This window comes from Rosa rugosa, chromosome 5, assembly GCF_958449725.1.
Source record: "Rosa rugosa chromosome 5, drRosRugo1.1, whole genome shotgun sequence".
Classification (NCBI taxonomy): Eukaryota; Viridiplantae; Streptophyta; class Magnoliopsida; order Rosales; family Rosaceae; genus Rosa; species Rosa rugosa.
The window spans coordinates 49,244,028-49,268,514 of record NC_084824.1 but is presented as its reverse complement, the minus strand read 5'-3'; the positions used below and the strand labels follow the sequence as shown (position 1 = coordinate 49,268,514).

At 38.5% G+C, this 24,487-nt stretch overlaps 2 protein-coding genes across 4 annotated transcripts in view; both read left to right on the top strand.

The window, feature by feature from the left end:
- LOC133708124 (long-chain-alcohol oxidase FAO1-like) overlaps positions 1-24,487 on the top strand; it is a 46,465-nt gene that overhangs the window by 18,969 nt on the left and 3,009 nt on the right. The window contains exons 1-4 of one of the 3 annotated variants that reach the window (XM_062133578.1): positions 17,306-17,456; positions 17,532-17,647; positions 19,765-20,060; positions 21,499-21,771. In XM_062133578.1, coding sequence (XP_061989562.1) covers positions 17,629-17,647; positions 19,765-20,060; positions 21,499-21,771 — 588 coding nt within the window. In that variant the 5' untranslated portion in view covers positions 17,306-17,456; positions 17,532-17,628. Of the gene's footprint in view, positions 1-17,305; positions 17,457-17,531; positions 17,648-19,764; positions 20,061-21,498; positions 21,772-24,487 lie in introns of those variants that run through there. The other 2 variants (XM_062133579.1, XM_062133580.1) reach the window with 2 other exon arrangements.
- LOC133708974 (KIN14B-interacting protein At4g14310-like) lies at positions 9,210-11,859 on the top strand. Its single transcript, XM_062134567.1, is given in 5 exon segments — positions 9,210-9,335; positions 9,337-9,708; positions 10,096-10,374; positions 10,377-10,711; positions 11,010-11,859. Coding segments are annotated over 5 exon segments (1,647 nt in total). The 3' UTR covers positions 11,545-11,859.

The following is a 24,487-nucleotide window of genomic DNA, read 5'->3' as shown; positions in this document are numbered from 1 at the left end:
TGCGCCAACGCAATGCCATTGGACTCGTATAAAGACAATTTTTGTTACTTAAAATGTACGATAGTTATGGGCTTGTTCTATCCCTGCATTGAGAAAAGAATGATGGAAGAATGAGAACGGATCTCATTAGCCCAAGTGGCACCGTCCAAGACGCCGTGATCGGCAAAGCAGCCGGCCACCCATCCTCCTCCCTTACATAAAAAAGATAATGATGTTTTGATGGATTTTCCTGATGTAGGGTATCTCTCTGACCCTTACAAAGGTCGCTCCCAAACGGGTTATGTCTTTACCATGGGAAGCACTGCGATATCTTGGAGGTCTACAAAGCAGACCCTTGTTGCTACTTCCTCAAATCATGCAGAGATTATTTGACAAGACCTGCCCCGGATTTCACCCCGAAATCCGAAGTGGCCCTGCGGGGCCCACTTTAGAAGAAATTCTACCGAAAATTTGGCAGAACTTCCCCTAAAAGTAGGCTACCCAAAACCTGTAGGAAACATTTACACTTCTAAATCATCCATCCTTATTCTCCTGGAGCCATCTGCTCCCCAAATCACAACATCGTCCAATTCACATAACACCAAAACGCAACTTGAATAACATTAATTCCACAGGTAATCAGAGCAATTCTAATAGAAAGGTAAACAAGGAAAAACTAATTCAAAGGCAAACGCGGAAGCCATGCTGTTGACTATGCCTCAATTCCATGTACGCCCGACCTCAACTAATTTCGCCTGCAAACTGGGCATTTGAAACCGAAGGGCCCAGGGGAAAGTATTGAAAAAAAACACGTTAGTGTGAGTGGACAAAAATAAATAATTAAGAAGATTTAAATGAAGCAAACTTGAATACTCTCCCACTTATTTAAATTTATAAAACCTCGATGCATGCAACGTTTATAAAACATATTTCTTTAAACTCAAAATCTCGTGAAAACATACCAGCCCCGCTGGTTAAGAGAAATTGGACTAGGCCCCGCTAGTCAAGTAATAATAGGATATGGGGAAGAGATATCACCATACGGGTAAAGGAGCCCCTTAGGCTCTACCTACCCTCGACTGCCACCCACACATAGATTGTGTGAGGAGGAGAACTAATAACCTCGACTACCACTCACGTGAGGAGGAGAATAAATCACCTCGACTGCCACTCACAAACACAAAGTAAGTGAGGAGGAGAATAAGCTACCTCAACTGCCACTCACAAACACAAAGTAAGTGAGGAGGAGACCTAATCGAATGACCCGAGTATGGTGAGGAAAAACAATCGAAAACCAGTAAATCAGTAAGGCTTCCCCAACCTCGCAACAAAACACGAGTATGAATCCCATCCATACTCGGAAAATCTCAAGAAAATATATACTCTAATGACGTGGCCCCGCACGCCAAAATATTTAGAATTCATAAACCATTAGGCGAGAAATAATCGATAAAATAATTCAATCGAAAATCCCATTTTCGAAAAATATTCCAAAAAATCTCAATATCGACGAATAAAATATATTAATAAATTCCGGAAATCACCTCGGAAAGTAATTCGTCGAAAATCACTTAAATCATGATTTCAAATAAAAGCCATATATCGGAGATACTTATCAAAGGCTCAAAATCCATTCCCGAATCATAATTGAAAATAAATTATAATTAATCTCCGAAAATTTGATCATATTCCTAAAACAAATCATAAAATCCAAATCTGAGCATAATAGATTCGTATCTGAAATTCATATGGAAAAACAATGCCAAAATTATAATCCAAGGCAAAATATTATGCTCGATAATAAAATGATAAATGAATTATTATTTCGGGAAAAATAAATGCATGCATCATTCTTTAAAAATAAAAGTCCACTCACAGTACTATTTAGGTGATCACGCATACGAGTTCCTTCGTCGAGCAATCGCTCAGTGCGTCACCCTGTACACAATTATATTCCGTGAATAACTATTCAACAAATTAATATGATTCCTAAGATCAATTCCTTATAATTACATCTCCACTTCTTCTCGGACTCAACCTAAATTATACCACTAATACCAATTCGTTAATTTAAAGGTTCCAAGGAAGAACCGAGAGATATCCGACGGTCGGATTCTCATAAGTCGATAATCGAAACCCTAAACTTCAAAAATTCATAATTAATTCCAAGCTTCTCCAAAAATCACCAAACTTCACATACAAGCTCTACAACATTTATAGAATTTAATGGGCTAAAAACTGGAATTAAAACACTGCCCTACACGCCTCCACGCGCCACCCACAGTGGCGGCGCGTGGGGCTCACGCGCCGGTGGCCACCACCTCCAATGGCCACCAAATTTTGGCAGCACCACCTACTCATCAGACCCAACGATTTTCATAACTACAACATGTTCCAATTTTACCTTTAAGTGATCGAATTTGGCCGGTGGAGAAAACCCAGAAATTCCAAGAACCCTAGGATCGGGTTTCAATCAATTCTCCATCTACACTGCAAATCGTGGCTCAAGGCTAGGGGCAAAATGATCCTTGGCAAAAACCGCACCTTCGACGGTGGTTTGGTGGCCGGAAATGGCCGGAATCGACGAAAATAGACGAAACCTCCGTTTTGCTACAGTAAACTTCGCGGCTCAATTCCGAGCTCCTCCGGCCGAGCCACCGCAAAACACCACCCCAGGCATGACAAGGAGGAGGAGGCGAGCCTGCTGGTACCCGGATTCCGTCGTGGGGTGGCCGGAAATGGAAGAATTCGCCGGTGGAAGAAAACGGCAGAAGAGGAAGGAAAGTCGGGGAAGAAGAGAGAGAAAATTCGGTAGATTTCCGAAAATGGAAATCTACCACAGTAACTCGGCTATTTATAGAAAGTTACCCTGAACAGTAACCATGAACAGTAACTTTAATCTTTCGCTTATAACTTTCGCATACGAACTCCGATTTTTACGAACCACATATGCACGCGCTCGGTTTAACGTCCTCTACAACTTTCACGAAGGAAGTTTTCTCAAATTTTGACCCTATCAAAAAGTCAACTTTTAGGGCCACTAAAGTTACCGAAAAAGAGTAAAAGTAAATCAAATTGTCGTTTACTGTCCAAATGACTAGTAAACCGGTGAATTAAGATACGGGATGTTACATTATTGCTCTATATGAAGCCGTGCGAGAATGCATATGGCTAAGATCTGTAATTATACATATTCGAGGAACTTGTGATTTGAAGTCTACCATAGATGAACCTACATGCATTTATGAAGATAATGCAGCTTGTATTGAGCAAATGAAATTAGGTTTCATCAAGGGCGACAACACAAAGCATATATCACCTAAGTTCTTTTACAATCAGCAACAACAAGCACTTCTAAATATCGAAGTGAATCAAATCCGATCTGAGGATAATGTAGCGGACTTATTTACTAAGTCGTTACCTAAATCCACCTTCGAGAAACATGTGAAGAGCATCAGATTGAGAAAGTTATCCGAACTCCCATGATTGTAGCAATCAGGGGGAGATATTGACATCAGGGGGAGGTATGATGTCTACATGTTCGATCTCGAAGAGTGAATGACGTGTTGTGCTCTTTTTGCCCTTCGACCAGGGTTATTTTTGTCCCACAGGGATTTTGTTACCTGGCAAGGTTTTTAGTGAGTCAACGATCAAGCGTCATCACCAAGTTTGAGCGGTGCAAGGGGGAGTGTTGAAGGAAGTCGACATCATGTATGCCTCTTCAAACTAGGGTTTAGTCTTAGAGTTGTAATAGGAGAAGGTTCTAGATTTCTTAATTATGTTCGGATTTTGTTACCTGAACTGGAGGCTCTGTTATATTCACGTTCCATCCTTGACCACGGATCAACTAAAAAGCTTTAGAACCTGCTCTGATGCCAAGTGAAAATACAAGGACCGAATGTGTTTTCTGGAAAACGGAGATTGCAAGCTATGGATCAAACCTTACTAGGCAGCAGAAACCAAAATTAATAAACAGAACACCAGATTTTGGTTACGCAGTGAAAACCTCAAATATGAGATTAAAAACACTGCGGGGCTCTTACTCTTGAGAACCCAAAATAAGAATTAACTTATGATGAAGGATATGTGTTCTTTACAAACTTGAATAGCACTAGCTCGGCTACAATGATTAGACAAAAACTAATCCAAAGTTTGTCTTCCGTCTCGAACTCCTTCTTCACTTGAACTATCACCAAATATCGCTCTTCTTTCTTCACAGCTCCTCCACTGATCTCAAGAAAAGTTATGCATATGAAACAATGATCAAAAACACTTAAAACATGGACCAAGTGTTTTGACTCTTGTGAAGACTCAATTACAAGCAAGCATGCAAGACACCTAACAATATTCTTGCGTTTCCAAGAGACATTCTTCTGACCGTGTATCTTTGTGTATATATGATTGACCAACGGCAAAACCTCTTACACCAAGATTCTACCCTAATTCTCCTTTAATTAGGAAAGAGACTTTTCATATAGGAAATCCAACAAATCTTAAGGAAAATCAATTAGGAATAGACAAGTCCTAAAATGCCTAGGACATTAACACCATGATTTTAACAATCAGAAAAATCTTTAAAAACGTAAATACATAAAACCCAAAACCTACCTTCCAAAATCGGACTCGACATGAAACTGACTATTGACTCGGGGATTGCAACACACGTTGCAATCCCATGCATATGCAGATGCATTTACCTAATTCTCCGAGATCAGTAAAGGGACTCTGTCATAACTTTGTATGAGAATGACAATACGACATGTACAAGAATTGTACCTACAATCTCCCCCTTTGGCATTCCTATACAAAACATATCTAATCAACGCAAACTCCCCCTCAACAAGTACAGGAGGAGAGAATCACAATCCATACTTTTCATGAAACCAATCCATACTTTTCCTGAAACACTTATCACACATTGGTAAAAAGCATAAGATAGAATAACGTTATCACAGTCACACATCTAATTTCTCTCCCTTTTTGAATAGGAATGACAAAGGTAACTTACGAAGTGGAACCGATGTAGACGGAGGATCACAAATAGATGGTGCACAGTAGACACTAGCCCAAGTCGAATCAATCAGAGGAAGATAGTCCAAGTATGAATACTCCCCCTAAGGGTGATCATGTGATGAGAGATGCAAGAATAAAATGCAAACACACAATGAGTGGGTTGTATCCAAATGCTAAGAACAGATTTAATTCACATAGCTTTTCCAACAAAAGCAATACCACTTAACCATATACAAGAGTGCAACAAATAAGTTCACACGAGTGAATTGATTCCGACAATCACAAGGTAAGATATAGGGTGATCGAGTATTCTATACCTCATGTTGTGAGGAGTGAACATATCTCAAGATGAGGTGTGTAATATTAGTGGAAAGCTAAAAAGCAAAACTCACATACGAAACAATTTGAAGCACATAATCTTTATTCTCCTTATAACACCGTGTGGGCATGATTTTGAATTTTTTCTTTTTGCCTTTCACACAAAGTAACATTTTTGCTCAAAAAGACTACGACCCATGTAACGAGTATTATGCTAGCAGCTCCCAAGTCAGATGACTTTAGAGTACCAGATGTAACAAGGACATCCCAAAGAGCACATCTACTAGAGTCAATAGTTTCACAATCCACGGGGTGACCAAACCATTCCCGTTTCTTCCCAATCCTCATATCGTTCGTCACGACCAAGACCTATTTACTTTGGGAATAGTCTGGCCATGCTCCATAAATCATTCATTTTTTTTTTCATGGAGCAGTAAAAATAAGGAAATATTCCGTACAAGAGTATTGAGAATAGGCCAACCAACAAATATGACTTACCACCACTTAGAGTATGTGTGCATGTGAGGATTCAAGGTGATAGAGAATATGTTGTTCAAGCTCACAATTACAGAGTGATGCAAGAGCAAAATCAAAACGTGCTAGAAGCCTCATTGCACACAGATTTAAGGAAAAGAGTACGGCCCTTGTCAATCTAAGTTCAAAATAATCTGTCACACTCGGGGATACAAGCCACCATTTCAATCCTACATTTCCAGAAACTGAACCTAACAATGCAGAAACGTAAATAATAATACACCTATACTATGATAAAGATAATAGTGCACCTATATTACGATGAAAACATACAATATGAATGCATGCAAAATGGATCAAGCGAAGTGAGAGTATCAATACTAAGAGCATCCACCAACGGTGCTTCTAAGTGATTCAAATTGAGTTATGTCTAAAGGCCTAGTAAACGAATTAGCCAATTTGTGTTCAGTAGGAACAAAAGCAAGCTCAAGCATATTATCAAGATTATCCATATGAGCAGAAAAACGATTATTTGAACCTTTATTAATCCAGATTTGCTTCTGCTTCAAATTCTGCTCTTTGGGGATTGCAATACGCTCTGCAATCCTGCTAATCAACTTCAGATGCTCTTTCAGCTCATTTTGCAGCGATGCAGTTGGGCTAATTTTTGATGCTTTTCTCTGATTTTGAGTGACCCTGCGAAGCATATTACATCTAGGACGTATGTGTCCTACTCTTCCACAATAATGACACGTAGGAATGAAGTTTTTGGAGTTGTGAATATACCTGGACTGACGCACAGAGGTGTGCATGTCAGAACTTACCGAAAAGCTTTTCTGATGTGATTGAATGGCTTCATGAGGTTCTGGTCTTACAGCCAATTCGGTGCCAGACTTGATGTCACTAGAGCTTTGTGACCGACTTGATGAGCTCTCACCTTCCACACTTCTTACAAAAGCCAAAGGTTTGCAGGACTCGCCATTATATCCTAATCCTTCTTTATTACAATGAGCTTTGCCAAATTCTATCATCTTAGAGACTTTTTCAGACCCCATAGAGAATTTGTTAAAGCTTTCCTTGACCCTCAATAATTCTTCCTGCAATTTCTCATTTTCAAGGGTTAGAGAAACATTTAAAGAAGAATGAGCCTTAATTTCAACCTGCAAAACTTTGATTTTGTTAGTAATCTCATCATGCTCCTTGTCCCAGTCTTGAGACTTGACCTTACATTGCAAAAATTTAATCTTATCAACAAGGTCAGTACGTTCTTCTTCCCATTCTTTCAAAGATATTTCAAATTTTTCTTCAATTTTTTCTTTCTCTCTTCTTAGGGATTTGACTTCTTCTTCAAGTTTATTATTTTTCCTAAGAACAATTCTTGAGGCATTATACAATTGCTTGCATTTTTCATTAGTTTCTTCATCAAATGTGTCATCTTCTAAATCAGAAACATCAGATAATTCAATATTAAGAGAGGAAGTAAGAGCAAGATTTACCTCTTCACCATCTGATTGAGACCTTTCATCACTATCACTCCATGTGGTCTTTAAAGCCTTGTTACCACGTGAATTATACTTCTTGTTGCCACAATCGGCAACAATATGTCCAATTCCACCACACTCAAAGCATTTAGGTTTGTTAGGGAAAATTTTCGAAGAGTTTCCAAGGGATTTTTTACTTTTCAGAAAATTTTTGAACTATTTTGTCAACAACAATAAATCCACATAATCATCATCAACATCATCTTTCTTTTTAACAGAAGAGAAAGCAATATTTTTTACCTTTTTCTCGGGCTTGATCCTCATCTCAAAGGTTTTGAGATTACCAATAAGTTCGTCAAGAGAATAGGTGTCCAGGTCTTGAGTCTCCTCTATAGCTGTCTGTTTGGATTGAAACTTTGATGAAAGAGACCTAAGAATTTTCTTGACAATCCGATGCTCTTCAAAAGGATCACCAAGACTGTGACACTGACTTGTCACATTCATAAGACGAACATGAAAGTCATCTATTGATTCATCCTCCCCCATTTGCATGTTCTCAAACTCCAAAACAAGACTCTGAAGCTTCTGACCTCTAACCTTTTTATTTCCTTCATAAGTGACCTGAAGAAGATCCCATGCTTGTTTAGCCGTGTCACAATGGCTGATTCTCACCCTCTCCTTCTTGGATAAAGCTGTGTATAAGGAATTCCATGCCTTGAAATCAGAACTTCTATTCCGAACCTCCTCTTCTGTCCATTCCTTCCTAGGCTTAAGAACTTTTGCAGATGTCCCTTCTACTTTCTTTGAGACTTCAGCCTTGGTGGGGTGTTCCCATCCAGTCTCAACTATATTCCACATATTTTCATCCTGAGAGTAGAGGAATGCCCTCATCATGATCTTCCATTGTGAGTAATCTTCACCATCAAACAAAGGGGGGGCAATTTATCGAACTGGAGGCTCTGTTATATTCACGTTCCATCCTTGACCACGGATCAACTAAAAAGCTTTAGAACCTGCTCTGATGCCAAGTGAAAATACAAGGACCGAATGTGTTTTCTGGAAAACGGAGATTGCAAGCTATGGATCAAACCTTACTAGGCAGCAGAAACCAAAATTAATAAACAGAACACCAGATTTTGGTTACGCAGTGAAAACCTCAAATATGAGATTAAAAATACTGCGGGGCTCTTACTCTTGAGAACCCAAAATAAGAATTAACTTATGATGAAGGATATGTTCTTTACAAACTTGAATAGCACTAGCTCGGCTACAATGATTAGACAAAAACTAATCCAAAGTTTGTCTTCCGTCTCGAACTCCTTCTTCACTTGAACGATCACCAAATATCGCTCTTCTTTCTTTACAGCTCCTCCACTGATCTCAAGAAAAGTTATGCATATGAAACAATGATAAAAAACACTTAAAACATGGACCAAGTGTTTTGACTCTTGTGAAGACTCAATTACAAGCAAGCATGCAAGACACCTAACAATATTCTTGCGTTTCCAAGAGACATTCTTCTGACCGTGTATCTTTGTGTATATATGATTGACCAACGGCAAAACCTCTTACACCAAGATTCTACCCTAATTCTCCCTTAATTAGGAAAGAGACTTTCCATATAAGAAATCCAACAAATCTTAAGGAAAATCAATTAGGAATAGACAAGTCCTAAAATGCCTAGGACATCAACACCACGATTTTAACAATCAGAAAAATCTTTAAAAATGTAAATACATAAAACCCAAAGCCTACCTTCCAAAATCGGACTCCAAATGAAACTGACTACTGACTCGGGGATTACAACACACGTTGCAATCCCATGCATATGCAGATGCATTTACCTAATTCTCCGAGATTAGTAAAGGGACTCTGTCATAACTTTGTATGGGAATGCCAATACGACAGGTACAAAAATTGTACCTACAGGTTTTGGTCCTATAGATGAGAAACTGCACAGCGATGAAAGCATCATCTGAAATCTCTCAGAGTCAAGTGGTTGAAACCAGTTGTGAACCAAAAGTGGATCAGAAGACACTATGCCCTTTAGATGAGAACCCAATTGCGATAAGAGTTCTTGGCTTCCTTGAATAGTGAGCAAACTAAAGTTGCAACAAGGGATGGACAGGAGGATTTGGAAAATTGTGAAGTGCAAGCAGTGGATGGTGCCACCACTGCAGGAGTTGAAAAATTTTCAAAAATGGTCACTGGTAAGCAGGATGAGGAGCTCATTCTCACAACTGATGAAACACTTGATGAGTCTGGTGATCAGGAGAATAGACAAGTGATCATTGATGAGGAAACTGAGGATACTATCATTTACCAGCTCAATGGAATAGGCCAAAAGACCTCAACTGGTGGGTGGTTTATGTCTGAGGGAGAGTCAGTTCTTCTTGCTCATGATGATGGTTCGTGCACCTTCTATGATATTGTAAACTCCGAGGTATTTAACTTCTCATTTTCGTTCTTTTAGCTTCATTGTTTACTTGTGTAGTATAATCATAGTCAAATGCTCCCCTTCAGTTGCTCTTTGCCCAATACTGATTAAGAAATTAAAACATTCAAATAATTCTGCATACTATAATCCGCTATTTGCATTTTTTCCCCTAGCAGTCTATTAGGTACTACGATTTTTGTTTGAACAATTGAGTTCATGTTACTATTGCAAATATCTCTTGATTCATTATCAGTTATATTAGAGTTCTTGGTACAGAACAATGAAGGATAAAAAATGATGTATGAGCAGATTGGCAATTGAGGGACATAAAGTTTGCTTATATGCATCTGAATCTTTTTTATGTTGTTGACTGATGGTTCATTGTCTCTTCAGGAAAAGGCTTTGTACAAGCCTCCTGCAGGAGTTTCACCTAATATGTGGAGAGATTGCTGGATCATCCGAGCTCCTAGTGCAGGTGGTTGCGCAGGAAGGTATGTCGTGGCAGCATCTGCTGGAAACACAATGGATTCAGGTTTTTGCTCGTGGGATTTTTATGCCAAAGATGTGTGTGCTTTCCATATTGACGATGGTTTAGCCCCATCAAGGACAGTACTTGGCCCTTTGCCCGACAAAATCTCATACAGAAGAAACACTTTGTCTAATCTTTTGGATATCCAGAAACTCAAAAATGGTGGTATAGACCTTGTGGACCTCTTATTGTCTCATCTGCCACCTGTCAGAGAGTTGTGAGAATCTATGACATTCGTGATGGTGAGCAAGTTATGAAATGGGATATCCTGAAGCCTGTGTTAACAATGGATAACTCAAGCCCCTTGCAGTGGAGAAACAGAGGAAAAGTTGTTGTAGCTGACATTGAAACAATTTCCATCTGGGATGTGAACTCTCTCAACCCTCAACCTTTATTATCTGTTTCTTCTGCTGGTCGGAAAATCTCTGCTCTTCATGTGAATAACACTGACTCTGAACTTGGTGGCGGAGTTCGCCAAAGGTAGATGTTAAGCCTTTTATATTTATGCATTTGCTGGATGCAGCCTATTCAAGTTTTCTAGCATTGCTTGGTGAATTTGCTCTCAACATGGATTTTCTAGCGTCCATGAGCTTGAACATGTGACTGTTTTACTATTTTTCAATGTGATTGATATTGTAATCTATTAGTGTTTTGTTCCCTAGCTTATTCAAATAATTATATAAAGGTAGTACTAGGATGAGAATGCACTAACTGAAGCTGTCATCTGTTTATTCTCGTATATGAGACACTTGCAAAGAAGCTTTACTCATGATTGCAGAGTAAGTTCAGCAGAAGCAGAAGGAAATGATGGAGTGTTCTGTACCCAGGATTCATTAAGTATTCTAGACTTTCGCAATCCGTCTGGTATAGGTCTGAAAATACCAAAGCTTGGTGTAACAGCACAGTCAGTTTTCTCTCGTGGAGATTCCATCTTCCTTGGCTGCCCCAATGGAAGGTCTGGATGGAAAAAACAGTCCTCTTCAGTCTTCACAAGTGCAACAGTTTTCAATTCGAAAACAAGGCTAATAAGCACTTGCACCTTGCCAGAATCAAATGCTCACAGCCATCACACAGCTATTACGCAAGTTTGGGGGAACTCAAACCTAGTCATGGGTGTTTGTGGATTGGGGCTGTTTGTGTTTGATGCCTTGAAGGATGACGGTGTGCCGTCTTTCACCAATGATAGTGGAAGCACTCAAGATCGTGAAGCCATTGGCCAAGATGACTTGTATGCACCTTCTTTTGATTACTTGGACTCTCTTGCTCTTATCATATCAAGAGATTGCCCGGCATTATGGAGGCGCTTATCATAGGTTTGCACACTTTCCTAGCATATTTCTTTTTAGGAAAAAAAAAGAGAGGAGTATCACCAGAAGACTGTTGTGTGTTATGTATTTTGCAGTTGTGCTAAGATGCTTCTGTAATGTGTTGTGTAATGTATATTGCATGCTGTGTAATGTACATTTTGCCAGTTTTCAATCATTTTGCCAGTTTTGTTACTCAAACTATTTCTTGGTGTTCTGATGAAGTTATCTTCCGATCACTTACACTTGAGGAGTTCAGGAAGATACTTGGTTATTTATTTGATTAGGTGATAAGAGAAGAATACTTGTTGTGAGGGCTAGCTTGAGCTCAAGGGAAATTAAATTCTCTGGCCCGTGAGCCTAAAACAGTTGTAAGGAATTAACAAAAGATGCTTATGATAGTTGAAGGGAGTTAAGTCGTGTGGAGGAAATCCCTGCTGATTCAGTGCAGTTGAGATTGTCAAGAGCGTTGAGATGCTTCAACATGCAACTACCCCAGTTAGGAGTACATTGAAGTTGTTGATCTGGCTGAAAAGGATTCATTTCCAAGCCAGCCACCACATCTCTGCAGCTTCGGTCATTACTCGAACTCATGATCCTATATGATTTCTGATGTAACGTAGCTTGAAATCTGAATGAGAGTTGAACACATGCCCCATTGACATTCAAAGCTTTGGGTCTTATTGGACCATTGGATGAGGCAGCTTGGGTTAGTACAGTTATGGATAATCAATAATCTAGTTGGGGTTTGGGTGATAATCCTTTTTTTTTTTTTTTTTTTGACTTTGTCAAGGGGAACCCAAAGGCTTCCTAGGCCCAGGATAAATCTCTTCGGCGCATGTGATAATGCCTTCTTGAAATGCACTTTTAAGTCTCGGATATTCACAACTCAACTAAGAATCAATTGCTTTCCAAATTATGGAGCTTCACATTTATGATTTGACGTAAAATAATTTTTAATAAATTTGAGGGATTTAACTAGAGTTTTCTGTTTGTTTCGACCACAAAAAAGATAACAAAAAAATATCAAATTTCAATACTGTATTAGATTTGATTTATAAATTACGTGACATTCGACATGATAGATAATACATACCTTTAAAGTTATGTTCGTGTTTGAAGTGAAGAAATGAGATGTTAGGTTCAATCCTTTTTTTTTGTCTTCTCTGAATGTTAGGTTCAATCTTGAATAGTTGAATGTGTGACTTGTATCTCTACATATTAGAAGGAAGAGAAAATGCAAACGTGGGCCTTGCTATAACCGAAGATACAAAACCGTGGATAGGGATCAGATATCATTGGGCCTACCCCAAAATTTGCCAAGACCAAGTCTCATTTTCTATATAGGGAAAAAGACAGAATGATCTGTTCTTCAATTATTGTAGAATAGTTGGGAACGTGGTGTTACTGTGTTAGTTATGGAGCCGGAAGGTATGCTTATACTGTAACCTGTAACCTGTCACCTTTTTTTTTTTTTTTTTAATTAATTAATTAATTAATTTTTTTAAGCAATAGCATGTCAAATTTATCAATAACAAGGAAAAAGTTGCTAGGAAGGATCTTCATATCTTGTTAAAGGGGTCATGCTCTAAGAGCCCATTTCTTGAAGTTACAAGGGGCCATGTGTGTTTTGAAATACCCTTTCTCGTAATCTATTGAGAAACTAATATTACCAACCTCCATTATAATTAAGATAATAAAGAATTTAGTAATAGTATCTTCTTGTAATTTGATCATGTTTTTGGGAAATAGAAATTGTTTATTTTCAAAAATGTACTATAAAACTCTTAGTGAAATGAGAGAGTTTGGACACACCGATTTGAACCTGATCTAAGCATTTTTTTATATTAAATCTATGATTTATTTATTAGATAAATGCTTTATAAATTTTCCAAATCAAACATATTCACTAAATTAAAAGCTTCGTCATTATCGGTGCAATGAAATATTGCTTCAGTCATTGATCGATCAAACTCAGGTCCGCAGGTCTTATTAGCAAGTCTATGCTTGATCCATAAATATGAATATCACAAAGTTGCTAGTGTGACAGGACCCGCCCCGAAATCTCACCTTGAAATCCGAGGTGGCCCTGCAGGGCTTACTTTTCAAGAAAATCCTACCAAAAGTTCGGCAGAACTTCCCCTAAAAGTGGACAACTCAAAACCTGTTAAAACAAATTTACACTTCTAAAAAAACATCCTTAAACTCCTGGAGCCACCCTGCTCCCAAAACCGAACAACTCCACAATTTAGAGTATCAAAATAATCCAAATAACCCAAATTTACAACCAACTCATAGTTTACAATATTAATACAGAAGTCCCATGGTTATCAGGGTAGTCTAAGGACAAAGAAATATGATACATAAAGTAGGTTAGCTCGTAACCTACAGATGATAGATGGCAGTGATGGTGCTAAGCCTCAACTCCTAAGCCGAACAACTACACTACGAACTGGGCATTTGAAACCAAAGGGCCTAGGGGAAAGTAAGTGAGAAACACGTTAGCGTGAGTGGACAAAAATAATTGTTTCACAAGAAATCGAAAATAAGAAGAGCTTAATACTTTCCCTCATTTATTTCTATTTAAAAGTCCCATGCATGCAACATTTACAAAGCATAACTCTCTAAATTTGAATACTCAAGAAAAACATGTCAGCCCCACTGGTTAAGAGACATCGGACTAGCCCCTTTAGTCAAGTAGCAATAGAGTATGGGGAAGAAGTTATTACCGTACAAGTAAGAGAGCCTCCCAGGCTCGGGTCGGAGCTTCCTAAGCTGTTCGCTCAAATCACCCACAAACACATAGTAAGCATGGAGGAGTACTAATAGGCTAGCTAGCAGTAAAATAAGACGACCCAGGTATGGTGGAGTAAAATCACACAAAAATCGAAAACCAGTAAAGCTTCCCCAAAATCTCATAAAGAAGAATACGAGTACGATTCCCAACCGTGCTCGGAAATTCACAAAAAAAGGCAAATAAACCACCGACATGTCCTACACGCAAAGGCACACTCAAAAAGAGAAATATCACATGACAAAAATCAGAGCCGGCTCTGAACTAGTGCAATAAGAGCGACAACACAGGGCACCAAATTGAGAGGGCCCCATTTTTTTTTTTTAAGGCTTTATGTTTACATGATTGAATATAAAAGACTAGGATCCAGACCCGAAAGTAGAGCTGTCAATTCTGACACGACCCGATGTTGGTGTCGAAAAATTCCGTTGAGGAGTTTGACTCACCAATGAATGCGGACTGGAGCGGGAGCTGACCGGGAACAATCGAGAAGCTTCCCTCGAGCGTTGACTCGAAGTTTGACTGTTGGCTCGAGGAGGGGGGGTACCTGCAGAAAACTCTCTGATGCCTAAGTCAGTATGTTTCTTAGTAATGGAGCAGAGAGAATTGGAATTCGATGCATTACCTTGACGTCGAGCAGCCTATTTATAGGTGTACCTCGGCGTGGGCTGCAAGTAAACTTACACAGCAAGCCGTAGTGACTTGAGCGGCACGCCACCATTAAGGCCGTATTTACTCCTGCAATAACCGTCACTTATTGGCGGCCATGATTGTCATACTGAATGTCGCATTTATCGTCGCATTTACAGCTACATTAACCGTTGCATTTACTGTTGTCATTACTTCTCTTTAATTGCCTTGATTGCAAGGTCAAATTTATTGACCACCCCCACACCCGATAACACGACTCGAAACCCGCACGAAATAAAGCGGGTTGAACCAGCACGATTAAAAAGCGGGTCGGCGGTGGGTCAACCCGCCATGACCCATTTAATAAATGGGTCGGCCACGGGTCAACCCGCCAACACGAAGTGAACCCGTATAACCCGATTGTGTTATGTTTCTTCTTGAAATTTTGGACGTTCGGAGTATTTGATCATAAGATTAGACAATTTGAAATATTTCATTTTTTAATTAGGGGCAGTGACCACTTACTCAATTTTAGCCTGAAAATTACCCACTTACTCCACTAAGAGTTTTTTACTCCCATTTACACAATTTAAGCACAAGTGACATTTTTACCCCCAGTCTAATTAATAAATTACAACCTTTTCTCTCTCACCTCCTATCAGACTCTCTCTCTCTCTCACTCTCTCTCTCTCTCTCTCTCTCTCTCTCTCTCCCCCCTGTAACGTCAACTGAGCAAAGTGACCACCACCTCCGTCGACTCGAAGACGCCAAGTTCACTGCAGTCTTCGCCTGATCTCTCTCTCTCCCTCTCCCCCCTGTCACGTCAACTGAGCAGGTAACCACCACCTCCGTCGACTAAAAGACGCCGAGTTCACTGCAGTCTTAGCCGGACGAGGATTGGACATCGGTTCGTCAGGAGCTAAGCGTTGGGGATTGGACGGCGTTGGGGACTGGACGGGGGCATCCATCCATAGAGGCTTTGTCGTTCCTTAGCAGATCCGCAACCGACCCGAATGCCCGATGTGGCTGACCCGAAATTACAGCGATCGGAGCCTGCGCTGGAGCTTCTTCAGCCTCCAAGAGCGATCAACGACTTATAAAACGACCGACTCGTCGTCCAGACCAGAACGTCGACTGACGTATAGCCTTCAGAAGCCGGAGACGAAGCCACGGTGCCGCCGAAGATGGTGATTGGGTGCCCAGAGCTTTACTGGGTGCCCAAATCAGTTTCTAGTTTTTTTTTTTTTTTTTTGCTACCCACTACATTTCCTGGCTGGTCAAATTTTATTTTTCCAGTAGTGATTGCTTTTTTTATTATGATTTGGTTGACAATAATAAGATTATTGGAAGCCAATAATAAGATTACTGAGGAGCAATAAAATGTTTATTGGGGCAATAATAAGATTATTTATTTGGATAAACCTCCGAAAGCTTTCAAAATTCAAAACATCTTCATTTTTCACTAATTATTGATCCCCAATAACAAGTTTATTGGGGAGCAGTAATATGATTATTGGGGGCAATAATATGATTATTGGGGGGTAATAAAATCAGACGACGAAATCCGGTCACCAGTCCGGCAGTCGGATTCCGGTGACTGGTTGTCGGATTCCGGTCACTGGACCCCGGACTTCGGTCACTGGTCGCCGGAGTCCGGTCACCGAAGACCGCGGCCAGCCACTGGTCACCGGTGCACAGCAAGGTGGAGGATGACTTCTCTCTCTAAGTGAGAAAGAAGGAAAGGGCAAAAAAGTCCCAAAAATAAATAAAAAGAATAAAAAAAGAATTAATTGGGTATTAGGGAAATAATCCCTTTAGAGTGTTTTGGGTAAATGAGGTTAAAAAACTGTTGGTGGAGCAAGTGGGCAATTTTTTAGCTAAAATTGGGTAAATGATCATTTCTCAATTTATGCATTTTTTTAGTTAAATGGGTCTCATTGTTAACGCTTAAATAGGTCATTTTGTCTAACAAGACACGACATATTTATTAAATGGGTTAAGCGAGTTGGAATCGGGTAGCCCGTTTAATAAATAGGTTGAGTTTGAGTTCAAATTTTTGACATGATTATTAAATGGGTTGTGTTTGGGTTTATATCTTGTGACACGACAAATACCTTGACCCGACACGAACCCAACCCGATACGACCCATTGACAGCCCTACCCGAAAGACTAATACTAATATGAAATAGGGTCCTAGATTTTATATTTTTATATCTATTTATATAAACATTAAGCCTTAAAAGAAAAAATAGGGCCCCAGACACTAAATATCCTTATCCTCTGACTCTTAGTTTTCTGCGTTCATTCTCTCCCTCCCCTCAATTCTCATCGATCCTTTTCTCTATTCCCATCGATCTCTTCTATCCTTTCCATTCTTAGATTGCTCTAAAAAATCCCAAATTAGTTCTCTCCCACTTCAAGTCTTCATTCTTCAATTAGAGATTTAGAAACAAAATGAAGCTCATCAGTAATCCCTACACCCTAGTCATGACTCAGGTATGATTAATTGATTTGTATCCACATATAAATACATTTTTCTTTAGTATAGTCTTCCTAATGGTTTGATTTGAGGCCTAGCAATTTTCTGGGAATTGAGAAATGTAAATCAAGGATTGGAGAGGTCAAGGAGTGAGGAAACTCAGAGTCTCATGCTATACTTTGAGTCTTGATGATCTTCAGAGAATCAGGTTCTCTCATTCACATTGATTTGCTTGAATTGTCAAGTGATGTTGTGTTAAAATTTAGAAGCATGCAGATCAAATGGACTAGCTTTGAAAAATCAATTGTGATAAACTAATTGATGATTTTGCAGCTAAAAAGACAAGTAGATGGATTTTCAAGATTTCGATAATTTTGTCTTCCTAAATTTTCATATGAGACTACAACTTAGAGGGCCGCATTTTAAACTTTCGCACAAGACCTCCGAAAAGTTTGAGATGGCTCTGACAAAAATCATTAATCACAAATTCTGGAATTTCCTCAGAAATCTCGATCTCAAATCCAATCACAAAGTAAATCAACTTCCGAAAAATCACAATCGAAAATAATAATTTAAACTTCCAAAATAATTCTCACATATGCTTAAAACAACATAAATAAAAGTGTTCACATTTAAAAGTGGTTGCATGCATATTTTCTTTCAAAATAAAAGTCCACTCACAGTATATGGCTAAGCCTGCCGTCGATCTGAACTCTCCTCGTGGGAATCCTCCTCACGTCCTGTACAATGTAGCACTCATAAATAACTAAGCACGGACCGGAAATTAAATTTACGTTAAATAAAAACCGAATTCTAAATATCACGTCTAAGCACCAAAACCTCCAACCTTCCTCAGATTCCTTCCAAACTCCACCACTAATATCGGTTTGTTGATTAAAGTGTTCCATAGCAGAAATGAGGGAGATCCAATGGTCGGATTCCTGTAAATCGACAACCGGAACTCCAAATTTCGGAAATTCACAATCGATATCAAACTTCTCCAATTTCCTCCAAAATTTTATCTACAATTTCTACAACTCCCAAATAATTTATCTAGCCAAAAACAACAAATCAGAATCTGCCCTAGACACCACCAAGCGCCACCAACAGTGGCAGTGCGTGGGCTCAGCGCATCGCCAGCCAACCACAAACCGGGTCACTAAATTTCATCAACAATATCTTCTCAACATTCCTAACATCTTTCTCAACTACGACAATGCCAGAAAATACTTTGGTTAGCCGGAATTGAAGGAAAACCTCAAGAACACCAATATGAACAGTGAAATCTTCAAATCATCGATTCTCCTTCTACACCTCAAATTGGGTTATGAAACTTGGAGGGATTCATCAGTGGAGGATGAGCTTTCCAAAATGACCTGAATGATCAAAGATGGTGGCCGGAATCGGGAGAAATCACCGAAAATGTCAAACTACTACAGTGAAGGTTTTTGGCTTCGATCTCTCTTCTCCTGCCAAATCGCCATGAACCATCCCTATAGGCTTGAGCGGGAGGAGGAGGCGGTCCTGTGAACAACGGTGGCTCGCCGTTAGGTGGCCGAACACCGGAGTTATGCCGGAAAAACCAAACTACCCGAAGAGAGAGAGAGAAAATGCGGGGGAGGGAGGGAGGGAAAAACCAAACTACCCGAAGAGAGAGAGAGAGAGAGAGAGAGAGAGAGAGAATAAACCGAGCGGGTGGGTTTCTGGAAATGGAAACCTACCACAATAACTTTCCCTTTATATATACAAAATTACCATAAACTATAACTTTAGTTTTTCGCTTATAACTTTCACATATAAACTCTGATTTTTACGTATCACATATGCACGGACTTGGTTTAACGTCCTCTACGACTTTCATTAAGGAAATTTTCTCAAAAACTGATCCAACCAAAAAGTCAACTTTTAGGGCCAGTAAAAGTATCGAACAAAGTAAAAGGTGAAAGTAATTGTCGTTTACTGTTCAAATGACTAGTAAACCGATAAATTTAGGTTCGGGACGTAACATAGTGAGTCTCCTGTTCATCCATAAATATGACAAGTCATCCAAGTTTCTCCCTTGTTTTTGATTAGAGGGAGCAGACCTCCATTCATACTGGCAAATTATCTCTTTTTTTTTTTTTTTTTTTGAAAGGAACAAATTATCTCATTTTAGGTGGGGGGTGATCAGATTATGGTTTTCAGATGTGGCACGTTTGTATGCATGTGCCTATATCACTTTTTTAGTTTCTATCGCTCCCATCAATGGCTCTCTCTAAAATTCTATATATAAGTCTATGATCAAAAAGCAAATTAATCACAAGTCAAAGTGACTATCTGGCTTAGCTTGCCACAATTTCAGAGAGATAGAGAGAGAGACAGAGTGGAGAGAGATGAGAAAGGAGTGTCATCCATTGTTGAGTGGAGCTAGCAGAGGATCAGCAGGTGAAGATGGAAGGTCATACAAACATGGGTTATCATCAGCTGAGATGGAGTCTTTGGCAAGCGTCTGCGAGGCTATATTTCCTCCTTTGCCATTGGCGGATCCTAGTTTTGAAGGGAAGAAGGAGGAGCTATCTGGAAATAAGGCTGTGCAGTCCTTCTACCAGGCTTCTGGGGCCCAAACTGGAATCCCAGATGAGGTAAGAGAACCTTCTGTCCTCTCTCGTATTTCAGGATTTTGAACTCGGATTTTGAGTGCGAGTAAAGTCTCAATTAACTATCAAATCTTGAAAAGTGGTTTTATTTGCAAATTCCAACTGGGATCCGGATCCTCTCCTTGGCTGAGGCTTGTCCATCGCTGTCCTTGACTTTAATTATGGACCATAGATTACAAATCCAAAGGCTCATACAATGACACCTCAGCCAAATAACTTTAAAACCTCATTTAATAGAATAGCACCCATCAACGGTGTTTGTTCACTTGAAACGTTAATTTATCCCCATGCGTATATGAGTCTAGTCTATGCTCTCAATCCTCATCATCAACACATTTCGTTCAATTGAAGCTGTCATTGAAGAACATGCTTTTTGGTGTTACTGTTGCAGTAGGAATTGATAAAATTGAAGCTAGAATCTGGAATTGAAACAAAAATGAAACCCAGCTATATTTGATTCTCCTTTTTCTGCCATATGGCTTTCATGCCATTACTCTCTGTCTCTTCCAACGCATTATTTTTTACCTCTTTAAGAAACCATCCCAGATGACAAAAATACAGAGGGGGCCTTCATGGACAGAAGTATTTCAGCTAATCCTACCCAAAACTAAAGTCATTGATGCAATTATTTGATTCATGCTTGATTGACAAAATCATTTAAAGTCATTTAATCATCAAACCCGTGTGAAGAAGAGTGACCTGACATGGGGAGGGTAAAATTTCTGGAGGGGAGAAGAGATGATGAAAAGAAAAATAAGCAGAGACTCTTCTCGAGTGAAACAAGGAGACTGAGGAAAAGAAGAGAAAGCTAACGACGTTAGCATCGAATAGCTAATTTGTTAAGAGTTTTAAAATTAGGTGCTGATGTAGACTAATAATAGCCTTTAAAATTTGAGTGAATGGACCAGATTAGAAGTCAAGGACAGCCAAGGCAAGAGACTAGCCAACTTGCAATTGATGAGAAAATAATATTCGGATGTATATTGTTGACATTTCTTATGCACTGATCTCTTTGTTTTCTCCAAGGAATTTACGTAAGGTAATATTTTCTCTAACTGTTGGTGAGTTATAATTCCAACATTGTAAAGGTCATTGGTTCGATTCTCACTGATATATATAATGTGAGGTGGGCTAAAGATCTAAAAAAAAAAAAAAAAAAAAGCCTATATAATTTTTATTTACGTTCGCTTTATTCAAGTTCTCATACCAATACAAAAGTGAGCCTACAAAATTTATGAGTTAAAAAGTTGCAAAATTTTTAAAACCGATATGTTGTGGTCGATACTGACCGTTTAAATATTCTCGACTTCCAGTAAAGATGGTGGCACAAAAATGAAAAAGAAGCTAGAGTTTTCGGATATAATTACCAGAGATTTAACTTTTTTTATTCATGTATTTGGTTTTTGGATTATTTCAAGAACAGGTTGCAGAGCTATTGGTGAAGAGGGCTTTTATGGAAGCCGTGGTTCTCGTTAGAGTGGTTTTATGGATCCTAAGCAGTAGGTTGGGGACTCTACTGTTGTGTGGTTCTCTTTGCTTGGGTGACACGTGGCCCTTCGTTCACAAGTTCTCATGTCTGCCATTGGAGAAGAGAGAGAGGGTTCTGCAGAGGTGGTTCAGTCACAGGTTTCTCACCCCTATTAGGCTTGCTTTTCTTTACGTCAAGATCCTTTGCCTCTTCATTTTCTTCACCCGGGTACCTATTCGTATCTCTTTACTTTTTGTTTTTCCATATCTTAACAACAAAATTGATACAACAACAGACATTATCAAGATGGTAACTTGTTTTGATCATTGTTGTGTACACTCCTTATTAATTTTTTTTTAACCTGTAGTTATGAGTTGTAGTTTTATCGTCGTGAACTTCTTCGCAAAATGCGGCATATTTGGTCTTATTTAAAGACCAAATTAAATCCACGAGTACAATTTGATGAGCGTATCGAGGGATAGCCGACAGAAAAGTGAACGACGAGGGAATTAGACTCTGTAGGTTGCAAATCGACTACGACTTATAAAACAATTAGGTAGCTAGAAAACCTTAGGGTTCAGAAATAACACTATATGTGTTCAACACAGAGACCTCTCATATTTAATAGAAATTAATGGACGTTAACCCCTTGCCTAGCGGAGGATAAGCAAAGGTAAGTTTTTATTTTCTGTCCTGCATTAATTAGCCATAGCCCACCAAAAATTAACTCAAGCCCAGGTAAGTTTTTATTTTCCCTTCTGCATTAATTAGCCATAGCCCACCAAAATCCATGACTATAATAAAGGATTTCAACCAATCACATACATTTTACGTAGGATCACAACAGCCAATCATATGCATGCAAAATATTACTTCTAAATTAATTAAAAGGCAAATACTATTATTTCCAAGAACAATATTGCAGTATAAGGTAAAACTTTCCTCAGATTACGGTTTTCTTTAAGCAAGTGCACATGGTAGATATCATTCTTTGTATTTCTGTTCTACAATTTATTTTGATTGTTAAAGATATGTCTAATTATAACAATAATAAAAAGTTGTGACATGACGAAATTTCAGCCAAAGTATTAAATGCTTCATTTTAGAACAAAAAAGAAATTTGTCTGTGTCGGATAAAATTTTAGCCCAGTCACACTTTAAATCCTGGCTCCACCATCCCTCATGAGGGAATTGGACTCTGTAGGTTGCAAATCGACTACGACTAAAACATTTAGGTAGCTAGAAAACTTTGGGGTTCAGAAATAACACATATAGAGTTCAACATATTTAATAGAAATTAATGGACGTTTAAGCCGTTGCCTCTTTAATATGATTGGACTCAATTTCTCGAATAAGAAAAATAGAGGATTTGTGATTAGTTGATCACTGCTTGATAGTCAATGGAGCCATCAAAGAAAAGATTTGAAATTAAAGAGTAGTTGAAACATCATCATCATCATCATCCCCACTAATCAAATCTTTTATTTGATGGCTCAATTGACTATCTGAAAATGAGTTTTTATGCTGTTGAAGCTCAGAAGATGATTAGCCGATTAGGCCATTATGCATTAGAAGCACATTTTAGATATTTGATTAATACTCTTTTAGTTAAATTTGGAGATATTGAAATTTCATCAATTCCTTCACTAATTAAAGCTAAGGCAACCATCTATCTCCTTAAGGAAGAATGAATTTCATGATCAACACTCTCTTCTCATGTTATTCTTTAGAGCAATTCCAACAATTTTTCTTTAATTTTTGTATTATAGAGAAGTAAAAGTAAAGCTTTAAACAATTTTCTTCTCAAACTTCAACAACTTCCTTATTTTACAGCAATCTCTAAAATCTCCATAATTCTTCCTTAAAATTTTAGAGAAGGTGGTGCTATTCACACACCTATTTTCTCTATTCACACACCACCGCTATTTTTCTATTACTTTAATTCAATTTTTTTTTTACAAATAACCCTAACTACCCTCCCTTGCAATTATGTTTTTTTTTTCTTTTCTTTTTTATATTTGGCAAGTCAATCATGAATCAAACATCATTATACAATAAATCAATTTTTTTGCTACTAAGATATTATGGTACGAAGATCTTCCAAGTAACACTAATTTTAAGCAATAAATATGGTTTTGCTCTCCACACTCTGATTGTTAGGTAAAAAAGTATCGGACCTAATTCAACATTGTGAAGAGAATGCCAATACAATAACTAGTTGGTTTTTTTTTTTGAACTGAAATGTATAGATGGTAAAAAGTTGGTACGCATATAAAAATGAAATGCATAAACCATAGTTGGAGCTGCAAAAGCAGAGAGTAAAAAGTTGCACATGATCTTACAGTAGTAAAGAGCAAGCTATCCTTATTTCAACACATTTAATTCCTTTCAACTATAAGCAATGATAAAATTGTCAGCACAAATACTTCAATAATGTATATTGGAGCATGAATTATCCAAATAATTTGGCAGAAAATAACAAAAACCAATGTACCAGTCCACAACATTGCTTCATAAAAATAAAAGCTAATAAACAAGAGTAACTAGAAGCATCAAAACCAATCAACCCTCAATAAAAAAACACCAACCCTTGCTGAAACCCACCCCCACCTCCACAAACAACCACTCCTTATCTCTGAAACCCCCCTCATATTATAATTGTTCTATGGTAAAATCTTTCGTATTCTAGCATAATATAGTAGAACAAACCATGTCTATAATCATAAGGCTATCATTATTAGGCTGTTGTAAAGTTCTATAGTTGCTTAATGGATTCAAATACACCAAATAATTTCACTTAGAATCTTACCAGGAATGATGGATTCAAAGGGGCTCGAATGATCACTGACCTCATATTTTTCTTCCATGTCACCATTGTAAATCAAGTGTAAAAATTTTCTCCAGTGATGGGTCTAAACTCTAAAGTTGCTTATTCTGCTTTGAT